The following is a 19,070-nucleotide window of genomic DNA, read 5'->3' on the forward strand; positions in this document are numbered from 1 at the left end:
ATTCATCCATTATTTATTCCATAATTATTCCTGCATCTTTGCACCATTACACACAAAAATACTTGCCTGAATTTTTAAGTTTGTTATTTTCTGTATAGTCTGTACTGCACCGGAGCCCGATTCCTTGTATACGTACACATACTTGGCCAAAAAGCTGATTCTGATTATTACCCTACTGCTCCTCCTATGAAAAACCTATGAAAAGTTAAAAAAAGAGAGCTTAAAAAGTAAGAAACTCCTTTTTTCTCTCTGTGTCTCGCCATGTGCAGAGCTGCACTAACGCATCGCCGCTGTTCTGTCTGAGCTGCCACACAACTAGCAATTAGCTTTATAGTAAGTCGATATCAAGTGCAACATTAAGTTGAAATAATAACCTGCACCTCAGCATACACACGCATAACCCACCGAGTCCAGCAACCTTTCTGGCACAGCCCTGCCACATGAGTATCTAAAGCAATCCATACATGTTTAAGTAGCAGAGCATAGCTTCTTTATTAATTACTCTGGCCAAGCAGCTATTTGATTCTTTAAACTTTCACTTACTATACACTTACTACGATCTTCCGTACTATCATGTGACTAAGAAGTTTTAGTCTTCCCAAACTCTGAGATTTTTTGTGCCCAACAAAGAACTCCTAACTTCTCAGGCTGCTGCACTATCAAATTTCAATGCTGTGTTAAACAGGAAATTAGAAAAATATGTGTCACAGCTTCTAATCACAGTCATCACGGCAGTAAAAAAGAAGAAACAAATGTATCTAAAGCCAATTTTAACAAACTGTCACACATGTTTACTTTAAAAGATGATGAAGGTCAAAAGCAAGTGCCACAGATACACTGTTAGCTTTCCCGCAAGTGATGATATTACATGTGTGTAAAAAGGGCTTAATCTTAATCATATTGCACCACACATTCTCAAACTTTCAACACAAAATGGACAAGCTACAAGGCTGCTTTACTCAGTTAACACAAAAGTCTGTTTACTGTACATTTTATGCGATTTCCTGATGGCAGCGATGTACAGTTGGTGCCAGAGAACAGCAAGATGACCTGTGGTGTTTTAATAGAGCTGGCAGGACTGGGCAAAGGCAGCGTAAGATGAACTTGGATTTCGGCCAACTGTCTGAGGAGGGATGAAGAGAATGAATGAAGAGCTGAGTGGAGAAGTGGCTGCAATCATTCTGTGAAAGTCCCTCTACGAGTGGACAAACATCGGTCAAAGGCAGAGATTAGAGTAATGAAAGAGAGAATGCAGAAAGAGGGGAAAATGAAACCGTGTAAGATGACAGTGATGCACAGTGGCAGAGTGAGACACAGAGGGCATTAGCATTCAGACAGAACACTCTTTAAACTTTGAGTTTAAAGAGTGTCAACATTTGTCGCAGTTACTTGAAGAGATAGCAGATGGCAGAATAGATCCAGCACCTTCTCCTGTTAGCAGCCGTGACAGCGAGGCTAGTATTGTTTTCCTAGTGAGTCTCTGTGCGTCTCATCTTGAAAAAATATGGACACTGTTAATGCGGTTGGCTGCCTTAGTGAAATGAAATAGTGGTTTAAACTTAATTTAGGAGTCGTTTTATTTTTATTTGCTTACAGTATGTTTTCTCACCTATTTACCTGCACACTCGTTTCATTAAATCAGATATACTTGATTTGCATGGGGTGTTCCACACAGGTAAGTGCCAAGGCTCGTTGGATGGATATTAAGGTTAAGATCATAAATTTAGATGAGATGTGGTGGTTATTTCCATCCATCTATCTTCTTAACTGCTTATCGAATTCAGGGTCATGAGGACGCTGGAACCTTCCCCAGTTTTTATTGGGCAAAAGGCTGGGGACACTCTGGACAGGTCACCAGGGGGGTTATTTCCATTATGATGTGTTTCACTAATAGTTTCAGCAGGCAGGAGACCAACACTGAGCACTGAAAATGAATCTCTCTGTATATTTGTTCACCTGTTAGGTATTCAGTTTTCAGTTTAGGGATTCTGATGTTAGTTTAGCTGATTCTTTTTTCATTTGAAAATATAAACGAGTTGGCAATTTGACATATCTCGCACCACGCTACAGTTCATTGTTGGAAGCTTAATGATTGTCACTAGACTTCACAAACCTGTGCACCTCTTTTTATTTTCAATATGTTCTAATGAAAAATGTGAGGACAGGACTGCTTCACAGTAAGTTCTTATTCTCTATGGGAGAGGCACAGCTTTCATTCTGTGTCTGCTCTGTTCAAGAGTAGAGTGACAGAGAAGCGAAGACAGTGAATAACAATGTCTTTTTTTGTTTCTTACAATCTCTCTTCTTGATTGTCATACATGTTAATGTAGCGAAGAAACAGAGCAAAACCACTGCAGGAGATATTCCCCTTTCAATATGTAGTGCTTATTGCTTTCAAAGCTCCAAATCCCCAAAATAATGGCAGGCTGTTCAAGCCCTACTGATCATATTTTAGTGCAATCTAGCAGGTGTTTGTGTGTCGATCATTTGTGCCAATGTGTCTTAGTAATGCACAGTCACACAGGCCTAAAGAGTGGTCTGCGACTAACTGGTAAGTAGTGGCTGCTAGGAGACGATGTATATTCCCCAACAGGGGTTTGCAAGTGATACTGGCAGTTGCTGGAAGTCCATGTGAAATCAGTTGCTAAAACCCATTTGCACAGGCCTACAGGTCAGTCGATGATCATAACACCCCCTTGGTCACTTCAGGAAACGTGTGTTTCGCAACTGTTTAGTAAGTGTTTTTTGGAGGTTGATGGCAGTCGCTTGTCTGAACTAGTGTACAGAAATAGGTACACAGTAGGGCTGGGACGACGCGACGACGTAATCGATTACGTCGACACGTAAAATACGTCAACATAAAAAAATGTGCATCGATGCGTCGTCACTTTCAAAACAGACATGGCAGCAGCGAGTAGCAGCAACATTAGTGAGGCAGCTGCAGTCGACTTAAATCACTCCACCCGAACACGCAGTTCTACAGTCTGGGGATATTTTAACAGAAAAGGAAGTGATTCAGTTGTTTGCCGGCTTTGTAAGGTGGAAATGGCTATGATGGCTATGCACCAGCACCTCAAATGACGGCATCCAGGAGCAACTTCTGCAAAGGACAAACCCTATACAAGTCAAATAATGGGGAAATAATCAATAATCGAATCAAATCAAAATAGAATCGGATTGAAAAATTCATCATTAGATTCATTGATGCATCGAAAAATTAATTGCTAGATTCATCGATTAGGAAAATAATAGTTTTGCCCAGCCCTAGTACACAGTAGGGATGGGTATCGTTTAGGTTTTATCCGATACCGGTGCCAAATCGGTACTTTTGAAACGGTGCCGGTGCTTAAACGGTGCTCGAACCGGTGCTTAAAGAATGGAAAACACAAAATTGGTCCAAAAACCTCTCATGTTCAGCTGTTTTTTTGTAAAAAGATAACAATGTTAGCCTTTTCTGCAGCTATAGGGGATTTATGGCATCACTCTTGGCTGGAAGCAGTGCTTAATCAATGGAAAAAAACAAACTTTGTCCAAAAACCTCTCATGTTTTGCTGTTTTCCACTTTTTCTTTGGTCATTTTAGCCTTTTTGGCCAGGGTGAAGGGAGTACCTGCCATCAAACAAGAAGACAGCCGCATGTAACTACGACGGTGTTTGATAGTTCACCTTATTATGCATTAATGTAATAACGTGGTTAGCCTACTCAACGTAAATTACACACGAACAACATTAAACTACTCACGCAGAGAAGAACGGCTGCTGCTGCCATCATCATCCGTCATCATTTCTGCTACACTGGCAGGGCTAGGGGCCAGGACTCTCGTCCTCGGGTTTTTGGGCTTTTAACAAAACGCTATGCGTCGCCAGGTGTTTCATCAGATTCGAGCTGTTACCTCCTTTGCACAGTATCAGCTTAAAGCACTTGTTACAGGCTGCTGAGTTTGCGTCTTTTGCTGTGAAGTACAGCCAGACTTTGACCGCTTCGCTTAGGGCATTTTTAATCTGTAGCTCTGCTCTAAAAGAATGTACGTACCTGGGCCCGCCTACTACGCTCGCAAAGGTAAAATGATTGGCTGGAATCCAAAGTGTATGACATCTCAGGAAAAAAAAAGCACCGAAAGAAAGCACTGAAATGTGCGCTGCTTTTCGGTCTGGTTACTACCGGTACCCATCCCTAGTACACAGTGCTGCATAGTCGCCCATAGTTTACATTGCAGATGTTGATCTGACAGCAAATGCCAGAGGACTGCTTGCTAAGTGCAATCAAACTCTGGAAAAAAAAAAGAACAGGAAGGGTGACCACCTTTCGAAATGTGTTGGTTGCAGCAGTAAGGCACAACTTCTACCTCGAATGTCTTTGTTTCTGGTTTAGGTTGCACTTCTTCAAGTTTCACTAAACCTCAGAGAGTACAATGATGAGTGTTTGCAGACAAGTCTGCATCTTTCATGCAAATGATGGGCTACCACAGCAATCTCCTTGCAACCAAAGCAATCACAAGGAGGTTTTTGGTCCAGCATCAGTTTTGTGACTGATTTCACCAAGTATCAGCCAGAAGCCTCTAGCAACTGATTGCAGAATACTCATTTTCCTCTAGTGACCAGTGGTTTCCAGATGTTCTCTAACTGGTCTCTAGGCCTGAGTAATACCCACCACTATAATAACTTCAATGACCTTCAATGAACACTGATTCCACATGTTTCTAAAACTATTGGCCTCCCTAATATCATGATTATATTTAAGTATGCAATAATGGCTATCACTCAGGACAAGTTTCTTCAGACTAGCCTTATCAGAGAAAAACTTACACTGGTGATACCTTGAAATTGTGATTTCACACAATATAATAAAATGTCTGTATCTGGAGGACGAAATGTCAAAGAAACGTTCACTATTATAAGCACAGACCAAGAGATTTTGCTAAACAACAAACCCGCCCTCCTTTTTTATGAAGAGATAAAATTTGTAAGACTGGTCTGTGCATGTTGCAAGAGTAATGTCTCTGTTGATACTTCTAATCTTCTCCCTCTTCCTCTTTACTTCAATTTCTGTTTCTTAAAATAAGCCCTATGTAAAGCCATAAAATATCTGATAAAGAGCAAAGTGGCAGTGACCTGTAGGGTTTTATGTTTATTGTGTCTACCATTGTTTCCATTGTTCCCAGTCTACACAGCTGGAAAAAAACGATGGTATTTGACCTTACTTCTCTGTGCTTACATAATCCCTGTCCCGAAGGGAGAAAACTGCCAGATCCTTCTTACACATACACACACACACACAAACACACACACACAACACACCAGACCCAAAGCCAAAAATTCACAACATAACTGCCACTAGGCTTTCATGCTTTTCTTCCAGCTTTAACCCCCCACCCCCAGATACACACCCTTCCCCTCTAACACACTACCATGACGGGTTTCTGAACTTCTAAGCACACAGGCACCAACAAAAGTTTGAGCAAACCTACTTATAAACATAAAGCAGCCAGGAAACACACATACATACACATAGCAATTTCTTTACTGTAAGTATGCACACAAACCAACACCAAACACCACACACGTATGCATATGCCAATTCAAATACGCACACATAGTATTTATGCACACACACACACACACACACACACACACACAGACTCAAAGACAGAGCCAGGAGTAGATGTTTGGACACAGACGTCAGAGTGGAAAGCTGATCACAGCTGTACTGTAGCCATGAACACTGAGGATCAGTGTCCTGAAATAACCGGCAATGCTTTTATATGACCCCAAAATTTTATATGCATGCAGATGCACATTCATTCACACACAGGAAAAAAATAAATTAGAACTCAGTATTCCTGTAGCCCCTACAGGAATATTCTATTCTATTCTATTCTATTCTAGATCTTTATATATTCATGGTTTTCTGAGTCTGACACCATATTCAGAATATTTTAACAGCTGTGCTATTACACTTTGTGATTTATTAAGGATTCAACGCTGATTTTAGCATAAAATATTCACACTTTAATACTTCATGTGTAAACGAAACAGAGTTCACTTTATTTTGCACTGGTGTTTTTGTCTCCATACATTAACTTTTTAAAGACTGGATATAGTTCACAACTTTCAAACTGTGGAAAAGTCTACCTGAAATATTTCAGAAAGTACACTGAGTAAAAAAGGGCACTGTTTATAATTTTCTCTTCATTTAATTACCAAAGTGTGACAATAATTTCCTTACTTTCCTTACTCAGTTACCACCTACTCACAAATCTATTCTTTTTCTGCTGCACCACTTAACACTAACCTATGAATCATTGAAGCATAAAAAAGGCACCTAGGTCAAAGGATGAACCTGCACCTAATAGACAACTTATCAAAGAATCAATTAACTGTTTAGGCACTTTGTTACTAGCAGCCTGTTGTAAAAACACATCAGTTACTCTGACTTCTTTAAGTTAATCTATGAAAAATGCCAAATATAAAACAGTTTGACAGGCATAAAATTCTATTTTTCCACCAACAAGGTGATTCCCAAAGAGCTATTAGATGAAAACGAGTCGTTTCTCATCATGGTGTGTGGTGTAAAATAGACAAGTAGAGGACAAAGCAGTGGGAAGCCAATAAAAATATCTCAGCAGAACTTGAAAGTCCTGACCTTAAAAATAGGGGGGGGGGGGGGGAATCCAACAAAATCCTGACACTGGCCCTGAGAGATGCATCTGGTGGTTCAGTTGATCAATCTGCTGTTTGCGAACGACTTATCACAAATGATCTCAGTGGAATGGTGATTGCCGAGACTGGCTTCTTGACAGTCACCATTCAACAGGGAGAAAAGTGTTCCAAAATACACATGAAAAGATGAAATTTTTGGTCACTGTCAATATGTGTTGAGGAAGTGAGGAGAGAGGTACAACAGTCAGTTTCTACAGCCATCTGTGCAAACCCTCTGCCACGCTTTAGGGCTGCGTTTCAGCCAGTGGTGTTTGGGATCTTGTCAAAATTGATGGAATTATGAACGGAGAAATGCACCATGGCAGTTTGACCCATCATACAATACCATCTGGAAAGCATCTGATTAACAACAGCTTCGATTTTCAGCATGACATTGATCCTAAACACTGGCACTGCACTAAAAGCATACCTGGAAAAAATAAAACACACACAGTGGAACACAATCAGTCATGGATCGGTCTCCCTATGGCCTGGCCATCAACATTATTGAAGCAGTGTGGGAAGCGAACAAAAGGTAGCCATCATCTAAAGAGGAGCTTTAAATGTTCTTCAACAAATCTGGAGAACTATTCCTGAAGACTACTTAAAGAACTGACAAGTGTTGCAGAGCAAAGGTGATCATACCAAATATTGACTTTCAAGCTCACTAAAATTGTACAAACTCTGTTTTTGCCGTACATATTGTATTGCCATGTATATTTGAACTTGTTAAAATAAATTCCTGCACCTGTTTCCCATTTAACATTTTAATTCAATCAAAAGAATCTGTTTATGCACAGTGAGCACTTTGCCCCAGCGCCCTTCTTTCGCTCCCCTGCAGTACCAACAGTGAGTGACACTGGCAAAGTCTATTTATAAATGTAGTCCATTCATTAATATCGCCCAAAAAATGATCGTTTTATTCAGTTACGTCTGTCTGGTCAACCAGAAATTATACTGATGTCAGGAAAAACCAAAACTAGGGTTGACATCAGCAACACCGATTCATGGATTTAAAAAACAAACAAACACACATTTAAAGCTGTTTTTTTTCCTGCCTAATTTTACAGACAGAAAAAGTAAAGTTTATAGTAAAAATCTGGAAATTGTTTACACATTAAACTAGGAACATCAACAGCTCCTGAGAATATTTTTAAAGAAAGGAAGGAATAATTTCCACACAACTGGTGATGAACTGAAGTCAAGAGCTGTGAAAATGAACAGCAGGTCGATAAAAAGGAAGACCTGTATTCACTGCCATGTTTCCAAATTCTGTTCAAATGTGTCTGCATGTATGTGTGTATGTGTGTGCGCTCTGATGTGTCTTCTCTACTCCAGCCAATACTCTGTTTCCTGCCAAATCTAAAGTGGGTGGTGGGTGCATTTCAACATCTCTCCATTACAGAGAAAGATGAGGAGAAAGAGGAGGGGTGGCAGAGGAGGATAGAGGAGGCATTTTTGCAATAAGACAGGAAGGAACTGAAACATATTTACACTTAGGCATACAAGCGCTCACGCACACACGTCTGACACCTGAAGAAACCACTGCGTGTTTCCACGATTCTCTTCCCCCAAGAGAACCGTTCTACTTCTTCAAGCACATCAGTAGTGGAACCTTATCTGATATTACAACAGACATACACACATTACATAGCAGGCTGTTAAAGGAGTCAGCACCAAAGGAAAACGTGCTACAAGTCACAAACTGTTACTTGGAGCACTTTTCCAAAGCAAATTTCTTCACTTATTCAACCCCTAAACAACCTTGAGATAAGCCCCAATTTGGGGATTAGATACCAGGATGGTTTTCAGTACCTCCCTGTACTAGTCATTATAACAGTATAGGGAATTTTGGGGCACAATGACACTTTCAGCCAAAAAATATGGTAAATGGCCTGTATTTGTATAGCACTTTACTAGTCCCTAAGGACCCCAAAGCGCTTTACACATCCAGTCATCCATCCATTCACGCACACATTCACACACTGGTGATGGTAAGCTACATTGTAGCCACAGCCACCCTGGGGCGCACTGACAGAGGCGAGGCTGCCGGACACTGGCGCCACCGGGCCCTCTGACCACCACCAGTAGGCAACAGGTGAAGTGTCTCGCCAAAGGACACAACGACCGAGACTGTCCAAGCCGGGGCTCGAAACGGCAACCTTGCAATTACAAGGCAAATTCCCAACTCTTGAGCCACGATCGCCCCAGAGTTAAGGAAGTTTTATAAGTATATAAAACTTCCTTAACTCTGTCATCTGCCATGTTTTGCTAATCGCTACCTTACCTGCTGTTCACATTTTATATGTTCCGTTTTTTTCCTTTTTTTAAAAATTTACTTAAGATGTACGTGTATATTCAAGAGAGTGACAGAGTGGGGGCTTCAATTGTGTCTAATAACTTTGAATGAAGAAAAAGCATGTCTAATTCAGCGAAAATTCAGGGGCTATATAAGGTTTTTTTATGTTATTTTAAAAAAAACAGCATGCATGTATAATTTTTACAATTATTAAACTAAAATTAAATTAAGGTTAATAATTTAGGTTCTCTAAAGCACATTTTCTATTCATTATTCCTGTGTTTTAATGCAACCATTAGCTGTTGTAATATGTAAAACCTCACAGATGAAAACAGTAGCTTACACAATTCCTTTCACTGGGACCAGACTTTGACAGCTATGCAATGATTTAATGAAAGAAAAAAATTGATTGTGGTTGAACCGTAGGAGAAAAAACCGATTGAGATATTTCTGCGAGGCGTTCTGTAATGACAAATTAGAAAGATCCAGAGTTATGCAACATTGTTTTCACTTTCCTTGAAAAATGTTCACAGGGAAACTTTAATCTGATTTCGTTTTTAATAATTACAGTTTTAAAAAATCTGTCTAAAATGCAATGTCCTAGAATAGATTTAAATGTTAATTGGATCTAGATAATAAGGTGTCAATCTTCCATCTAAAATATAATGGCTTGACTAGTGGCCAGTGACTTCTCACCCTTATCTCCATAGTAACAAAAGGAGCAGTAGTGAGGGGGTTAACCCTTAACCCAATGTGTGTGTGTGTATGTGTGCGTGCGTGTGTGTGTGTGTGTGTGTGTGTGTGTGTGTGTAACTGGCTACACTCGTGGGAATAGCAGTCAAGCTCCAAAAGCATGTTTAGCCCTTAACACCCGTTATACATCAACCCCCAAAACTAAACACATCTCCCAGGCTGGAAGCTGCCCTCTTCTGTCACACTGCTTCTATCCATTGGAACATTATTTGATCCACCTTTCTCCATATCTATACTAGTTAGATGATGGTAGGGTGCAATATGATATAGAATTTCACAGATTTAGCACAATATAGACACTATATAATAAAGTTGTACAAAACAGGAATTGGTACTGCAAAATATATTATTATAGGCAAAGCTGTCTCCCACCAGTAAGCAAGAACAATAAAACCACTGACAGGGGGAAAAGGGTAACATTGATCACCTTGTTACAATACCATATCCTGCAGGGAAATCTTGGCTTCTGGCATTCATGAGGATGTTTCTTTGACACATACCACCCACCTAAACATTTTTGCAGACAAAGAACACCCTCACTTGGATTAAGGTCATAACCAGCTCAGCGAACACAGCATGAATCCAAGGTGTTGATCTGGCCCCCAGTCTCCCCAGGTCCCAATCTGATTGAACATCCACTGGATTTCAACCACAGGGGTTCTCACCCTGCAACCCATGGGACCATAAGATTCAGTAATGTGCCAAAATGAGATATCAACGGGAATCTAAAGATGCCACCCCACTGTGTCCGTTCTTTGAGTGGTTAGAACTGTTGGCAGAACCGTGGCACTTGATTCTAAAACTCTGGGTGTTTTATATTTCCAAAGAAACATGACACCAAAACATATCTAGCCATACAAAGATCAACATTTTTTTAAATCACCAGAAGAAATAAAAATGACTTTTTTGGAGAATGCGTATATTTAAAGTTAGGTTTCTGTTCTTTGTCTAGTGCAGAAATAAATACATTTCCCATGAATCTACTGAAAATGTGAATGAGTCGTTTTGGTTCTGCCCGTATTTTAAAGGAGAGCAAAAAATAAACACTGGTCCACTTTAGGCGGACGAGAATAAAATTGTGGAGGAAACAATACCACAGCACATTCTGGCAAGGAAACGGTTTAAACTACAAGATTCTGGACACACTCTGTGGGCTGCTTAATTGCAAACCATTCAAAATCCCATTGTGCTCAACTGATAAACACAAAAATAAGCATGGGACCATATGCATACTGCAGCTACCACACATTTGTGCAAGCACACCACAAAACAGCATAATTCCATAGATGCCAGAGGAGAACCAGAGTGCTAAATGCACTTCTTGCATGTGTGTGGGGGATGGGGACCTTATTTTGCGACTTTATTTGAATTAATTTGATTCTTCTTACTTCAGAAAAAGTGAGCAGAAGATGAAAAGCAATAAGCAGAGAGTCACAGAGGGAAAAGATGTGTTTGTGCGAGTATGTGCTAACAAGCTGAGCTGAAAAGGTCGCGCGCTCACAGACATAAACATTTACGAGCACAGAAAAAGAGAGTGTCTAGAGCGATACTATAATACTCACGAAGATGATTTGTGTGCATCTGTTTGGCTGTGTGCGTGTACATCGCTGTGTAGCGTGTGTGCCAGGCCTTCGTTCAGTATTCATGAAGTTGGGGGGATAATGTGGAGGTAATGACGAGGAGCTCGTTGTTTGCTGCAGAGATCGGCAGTTTGCAACATTAACGACTGAATAAATGTGCATGCACGTGTGTGCATGAGAACGTGTGCGTTTGTATATGCAGCTGGGGAGAAGGAAATGTGGTGATTGTGCAAATGAGTGAGCAGATTCTAAGTTTGTAAGTTTTAAGTGAGTTTTAAGACTTGTTTGGAAATTGTTTTTCTAGTTAAAAAACTGCGTTCCAGAGTTAAAGTTAGAAAAACCGTTTACATTAAGAAAACACCTTTGTGTGTGTGTGTGTGTGCCTGTGTGTGCACGCATTGTGTTTCTTTGTGTGTCTCTACTGTGCTATCATACAAAGGACACAGGTTCAAAGGATCATTACAGGGACTGGTAAAAGACTATTTCCTTTTGGAACCCCACCTAATCCCTGGGAATGACAGGGCAAAGCAATATCTGACTCTGGAGATGAAAGGAGGCGGCGTCATTACTGCAGTGCACTGTCATGGTAACCCCAGGTGTCACCATAGCAACCCCAGGTAAATACAGGTAAGGAAGAAGATCAAGGGCTGGGATCTTCGTGACACATTGCTTTGATGAAAATTGGACTGCTACAGATGGGTGACAAATTAAAGGAAAGACGTGAACCTTTTGACCCCTAGAGGCAGGACATATCGTGGCTCTGTTGTGCCTCTGAGTGCATTTTGCTAGCATGATTCGGATCCACTCGTCCCCTCAAAGGGAATGGTTACTGCAAGTAATTAAAAAGTTGCTATGAGTGATCCTTTAGATGCAACTTTTCTATCTTGCAGCTTCCAAGAAGGCAATACCTCCATCCGTTGGGTACAAGAAGTAACTGAACACTTTGAAAAGTATTAATGCATCATCTTCACAGCTATCAGATCTTGAACTAATTAAACAGCTACAAGCAATTTTGGACTGATAGGTTAGACAATGCTCACGATCACCTAATGAAGGAACCCTTCTTTATACTCTTAGAGACTTTGACAGTCCATGGTAAATCACAGTGAAACTATTCTGGGGCAGCCCAACAAATTACTTTCAGTGTGACGATATGCAGCAGTTTGCTTGAACAGATATTTGATAGATCAGTTTAGCTCTGAATTTTGACTGTTGATGCTCAGGTACATCATAATTATCTGTAAATGACCAGAATATAATTCCGAAGAATATTCTTGATTCGTGATCACATCAAAATGATTGAGAACTTCGAATGTTTTATACTGTGCATAGCGATCCAAAATTAATCTCTTCTAAGACAAAATCTATCACTGACAGATGGATGAGCAGACGAACTGAATACCAAACAGGAGTCTGGGTAAGTCACTGAAGTATAAAAGAGAGCCCAAATAATCCATAAACCCCTAACTCTCAAAAAACAATCCACTCTAAAAGGACATATTCCTACCAAGGCCAACCTGCCAGAAGAAAGCCACTAAAAATTCATGAATCTGTGCGAGTCATCCTTCAGTGTCATCATCAGGTCCTGATGATAGCATTCTAATGCTTCAGAGTGCAGACGTCTTATTTGTCTCTCTTCAGACTTAGCAAGTGAAGACATTTCTGATCAAACCAATGCAAAAAGCTCTGTATCAAATAGGTTTCTGTAATGACATTGACCACATTCAAAAATAAGATCTGATTCACTCTGTGCCATGAGAAAAACGTGACCATAAATATGCCGGCATTTTTCCCCCCATTTTCCCAAGAAATTGGTTTTAGTTTTACACCTAAAACTTGATAAATGATTTTTTTTCTGTATAACAAACTTTACACAGAATGGCCCCAGTGGGTTCAAACCAGGAACACTCTTGCTATGATGTGGCAGGGCTAATCAGTGTACAACCATGCTTCCTTTGGGCTATCTACAACTGGACTGAAATTTAACGTACATACAGTGACACATTTTCTGGAAATCTAGCTAAAACACATGCTAAACAGGACTAAAACAAGAGAACTGAAAATTGAGAACAACGCTGCAGTCAGTATGAGAACTGATAATAAAAGACAGGTGCCATAACTGAGTCTGAGTATTATTGTGCTTTAATAAGACTTAACATAATTTAGTTGATTGACAGAGATCCACTCTCTTCCGCTTATCCAATTCAAAGTCTCAGGGGAGGAGCTGGAACCGATCCTGGCTGCCATAGGGCAAAAGGCGGAGCACACCCTGAATAGGTCACCAGTCTGTCACACAGCACAGAGAGACCAACAACCACTAACACGTATGGGCAATTTAGAATCACCAGTTAATCTAACCCCACTAACCACATGTCTTTGAACTGCGGGACAAAGCCAGAGCACCTGGAGAGAACCCATGCAGACACAAGGAGAAACATACACACAGAGAAAGGTGGATTTTGTTGTGAGGGAACAACAACACCATGCTGCCAAGATTGAAAGAGACTAAATATACTAAAATTGATTTACTATAAAAATCTTGTGCTATTCAAAGCAAAACAAAAAAAGAAAAACAATGAGCACACAAATGCAACAGCTGATGTTCATCACAACGACTGAGGGACTACTTAAGATGTATTAAAAATGCAAATAGGCTCCAAATTTCTCCTTTCAAGTTAAGAGCAACACAGCAATTGAATGTTTGACCCCCAAAAAGATGTTTGAGCAGAGGAAATAACGCTGTAAAGGTTTGAATATCCCTGTAAAAACAATGTGAAAGAGCTATTTTTTGACACTGTTATAGATGGGGATTGTAATCTCTCTTTCTGATTGGCAAAATAGACTTTATCGGTCTTGATAGACTTTAACTGGTCAAAGCACGAAGTCGGCAACAGAGGCTCAAGGAGCACAAAGAGCGGGGGAATTGCAGATCTCACTGCTGACTCAGCATGCCTGCCTCTTCTTCCTTTTCCATAGCAACACATTCATTCTAATCTACAACCCCAAATACATGATGTAGAGTGCTCTGTTTCACCTGTTTGACTCCCTCTGTGACCATGTGTGTTTGTGAGGTAGTGCTGCACAAGTGTGTCACTCAAAGAGAGAATTAAATCCTTTTGCGATACCCCTGCTGTTTATATGTTGAGGTGTGTGCATCCAAATGCACACGCACACACACACACACACACCACTGTTAGAGGAGATTAATTCACACTTTCATCACCAAGCCTTGGTCCCAGGAGAGCCTGGATGAGACTTGGACAAAGTGACTGCAGTGGGATTGCGGGGGGGCGTTAATGGGTTATAGGTGTGTGCACGTGTACTAGCGGGTGACTGTTTGTGTGTTCACTGACCAATAAAAGCTTGGTCCACAGTGGAGTCCTCTCCCATGGGGCCCTAAAACAAGCACAGACTGGCCACAATTAAGTAGTAAGCGTCCACTGTGCATGTATGTGGCTGCTTCGGACAACAGCTTCTGAAATCCATGTTAGTACGGCTGAAGTGATCTGCTGATTACTTGATTACTCAATAAATCATGTATATTTACAAGTAAATGGTAACTGGACTGGTTCTTATATGGTTCTTATTTCTACTCACAGCGCTTTATACAACATCCCTCATTCACCCATTCACACCTATTCATATAAGCACTTTTTCTAGTGCTTTCTATCTTGCATTCACACTCCAATGAACACATCAGAGAACAACTTGGAGTTCAGCATCTAGACCCAGGATACTTCGGCATGCAGGCGGGAGCAGCCAGGGATCGAATTCAATTAAATTCCAAAATCTGTTTTATTCATATAGTGCATAATCACAACAACAATAATAGCTTCAAGGGGTTGTAAGGTAAAGACCCTACAATAATAGAGAGAAACCCCCCACAGTCAAGCTACCCTCTTTGAGCAAGCATTAGGCGACAGTGAGAAGGAAAAATTCCCTTTAAATAGGAAGAAACCTCAGGCAGAACCAGGCTCAGGGAGGGGCGGCCACCTTCCGCAACCGGTTGGGGATGAAGCAGGTGGTGGATTGGCAGTGCATTGAACCAGCATAGCTCAGGAGGTAAAGTCACCTCCTGAGCTACAGCAACCCTAAATATTAGAAATACAGCAAATATAAAATATTTTCTGGATACCATTATTTCCGGTGCAAACTGCAAATCAAGATGTCACTTTGTGCTCCAGAGCAATTGTCCAAAAACTTTTTTAAAACTAACAGTTCAATATCCTTTCTACACTTTCTATATAAAACTATTAAAAATATGAGAGCTTATATCACCACATGTCGCTTTTGCTGTTCCAAGCTCCAAAATTGCCTGTAGGCCCCTTAAAGTTTAACAAGCAAAGTGAAATAAAGGCTTAAGTGCTGGCAGAAATGTCACTGAGGGTCTGGATTTCTGTTCACCACCTCAAGCGCTCCACATCTTCAAACAATGCCTAGCTAATGTGAGAAAACTCAAGCACTGAATATGGTGTGAGACCTGACAGGAATGTTTTTAAGTTGCTTGAACATTGTTTGCATCTGCATTTGGGGTGGCTGTAGCTCAGGTGGCAGAGCAGGTCAGCCACTAATCAGAAGGTCGGTGGTTCGATCCCAGGCTGCCTCCTGGCTGCATGCCAAATATCCTTGGGCAAGATACTAACCCCATGTTTGCCTACTGGTGGTGGTCAGAGGGCCCGGTGGCGCCAGTGTCGGACAGCCTCGCCTCTGTCAGTGCGCCCCAGGGCAGCTGTGACTACAATGTAGCTTGCCATCACGAATGGATGAATGACTGAATGTAGTGTGAAGTGCTTTGGGGTCCTTAAGGACTGAGTAAAGCGCTATACATGCAGGCCATTTACCATCTTTCTTACTCAGGTCCTCACTAAATTCATGACGGAAACTCCAGCTCTAAGAAATCTCATTGTTCTTATCAGAAAACCAACACACACACACACAATATGTCCACAATAAATTTTGTAACATGTCGCAAATTATTTTTCAAAGATCCTTCTGACACCTTACCACATTTATGATTTTTAGCCAGTCTTTTCCATTAGCTGTTGAATTTTCTGATTTCACTGTCAGTATGCGTTTACAACTGAAATTCGAGTCTTGAAAAACATCTTAAAGCACTTTAGCTATTTGTACAAACATTTAAATTGTTTAATTGCAGGATGTTTAACCACACAATTCTGGTACTTCTGAATTCAGTAAAGCAAAAACAACAAAAACAAACAAAAAGAAAAACCCTGAGCATTTCTATCAAACCGCAAACCATAAGCTTTTCCAGATTTTAGACCCCAGGTGAAAATTCCAGCAAAATGTCAATATTTTTGCAGCTAAGTGCAGATTGTCTCACATTTTACTGCTTAACTGACATATTCTTTAACAAGTTACAGCCATAAGACAATGCTGGCTGCACTGAAGTAAACAAAGCTCTCAGATCTACTCCCATTGAGTGTGAGTAATAAAACCTCAGAATGCTGCAGCCTGTGGGCGGCTGGACATTACCAGAAGTATGGCAACTGTAACACTGACCAGTGACCCCATCCTCTTCCATCTGTCTTCACGTTTGCCTCCCCTCTTGCTTTGCAAACTCAGTTCAGTTTAATTAGGTAACACAAGAGAGATTATAAATGAGTCACTACACATCTCTGTCTTTGTAACAGTATGGGAAAACCACAGCAACGCATTTCTCCTTTTCCATTCAGTTACATATTATGAACATTGGAAAGAAATGTTCTCATTCTCTCGATCAATGTATTCCATGACTTGGAGTCTTATTCCAAGTTTTTTTTCCTCCCTTCATTCAACTCATGACCAGAAGTATGACCGATGCATGAAATCACAGTTTATATAATCAGGATATAATTGGAATGTTTGCATCTAACTACACAGCACCTGAATATCTGAGCAGGCGGATGATGAGCACGCTGATCTACAGTTCCAGTAATTAAAAGCGTGAGAAAGAACGCCCGTACTTTTCTCAGTACGGTACAGAGTGCCGTGCAAACAACCTTAAAGTTGTGCGTTACGTATTGCAAAATGAAAACCAACTAACTTTTTACAAAATTACGTATTTTCGAAAGTGTTGGATGTTAGGTGTCGTCATCCACATCGTGCACAATTGGGGGGAAAGTGACTAACCTTAACAGGAGAGCTCCTGGTGGCCACGGGAAGCTCCCTGATCGCTGTGCCCGGAGGAGAGGCGGATATCCCGGCTGCGTACCCCTGCAGCGAGCCCCCGGCTAGGGACTGCCTGCCTCCCGCTCCTACTCCCCCTCCTCCTCCGCTTCCTCGCTGGGGCCGCTGCTTGATACCATCCAGGAGGCGAACCAGGAGGATGTTAGCGGGCAGGTCGTCCACCCCGCAGTCCACCAGGATGCGGCACTCCGGGCAGCGGAGCTCGTTCCGGGAGCTGACAATGTTCTCCAGGCAGCGGCGGCAGAAGGTGTGCTGGCACGGTAGCACCTTAGCCGTGGTGTCCAGGCGCTCCAGGCACACCGAACACTCCAGCAGATCCAGCAGTGACGAGGACTCGTCCATGTCGGCGGAGAGGGTGAGCATCTGGGCTTCAGTGTCCGTGGGGACGCCGCGGCGACTGTTTCGTGTACCGTAGAAAAGAACCGGGGGCACAGAACATTCTGGGAGGCGGACTGACTGGGAAGCAGTCCACGGACGCCCTACGACGACGGTGTTCCCTCGTGCCGAGCGGTTCCCCGCTGAGTTGTGAATGTTCTCCGCTGTTCCGCGCCTCTCTCTCGCTGTCTCCCTCGGCGTGTTTATGTTGTTCGCTCCGCTCTCCGTGTGTCTCCCCCGCTCTCCAGCAGCTTTGCGGAAAGCGGTGAGGTCACGCTCTCATCATCATCATCCGCGCGCCGATCACAATTGCGGTGCGCGCTCACGCACCAAAGACAGATTGATAAAGACTGAGAGAGCGCGAGAGGGAGAGAGAGAGAGACCTTACACCTCAGAACCACCACAGGCATGCAGGCGGCTCCACAGCCCCCCTCGGTAATTACCAGCAGCCCGCTCTCTCACTCCTCACACCTTCACTCCAACTGGTTAAGAAGGAAGCTGGTATCGCTCCTTGAAAGGCCGAAAGGTTCTTTGTCATCTCACCTTCTTATACCCGTCATAAACAATTCATTCCTAGTTTTTGATTCTCCAAATCCTCACAGCTCGCAGCATCCAGAGATACAAAAGTTGATTCCTGGACGCTTTTTCTCGATTTTGTTCCCCTTTCTGTTCAAATGCGACCAACAGGGCGCGGGCTTGATCTCAGTCTCTATGCTGTCTTTTTGTGTGATGCCTACCTGACAGGAGAAGACATCATTTTGATTACCTCAGTAACAACATCCAGCTGATGGTTGAGGGAATGGGAGAGGGTGGTTTGTGGCGACGCCTGGCGGTCGTTTCCTGTGACTTTTTAATTTAAATCAATTAGTCAGAGATTCTCAAAGTTTTCGTGACACAGTGTCAATTTACGGAGGCAATGTACAACTGGGGCGCAGGGGAATAACGTATACATCGCGCATTATTAATCATTTTTAATATAAGGAAAGTGTGGTCTGCTATCATAGGTAGAATAGATTATTTAAAACAGGAGTGATGGCCGCTCAGTAGTTATAGTATGACACAATTTTTGGATTAATTACATAGTAGTGCCTTCTTTCCTTGCCGTGCTTGCACATTTGTTCAGAAGTGGCAATTATTCTACGGACAACACTTTAAGAACCGTGGTTACGATCCATCCAT

The 19,070-nt window shown here is 41.7% G+C and overlaps 1 protein-coding gene across 3 annotated transcripts in view; it reads right to left on the reverse strand.

Annotated features, from left to right (window-relative positions):
* The window catches only part of LOC146556973 (E3 ubiquitin-protein ligase SH3RF3-like), a 110,501-nt gene extending 92,321 nt beyond the window's left edge, over nucleotides 1–18,180 (reverse strand). For 2 of the 3 annotated variants that reach the window (XM_085248570.1, XM_085248569.1), the window contains exon 1: nucleotides 17,460–18,179. In XM_085248570.1, the coding sequence (XP_085104696.1) occupies nucleotides 17,460–17,879 (420 nt within the window). In that variant the 5' untranslated portion in view covers nucleotides 17,880–18,179. Of the gene's footprint in view, nucleotides 1–17,459 lie in introns of all 3 variants that reach the window. The other variant, XM_085248572.1, reaches the window with a different exon arrangement.
* Nucleotides 18,181–19,070: the final 890 nt, after the last annotated feature.

The sequence above is a fragment of the Mchenga conophoros genome, linkage group LG16 (assembly GCF_057382185.1).
Source record: "Mchenga conophoros isolate Kocher_MC1m ecotype Shallow Benthic linkage group LG16, M_conophoros_male_GT1.1, whole genome shotgun sequence".
NCBI lineage: Eukaryota > Metazoa > Chordata > Actinopteri > Cichliformes > Cichlidae > Mchenga > Mchenga conophoros.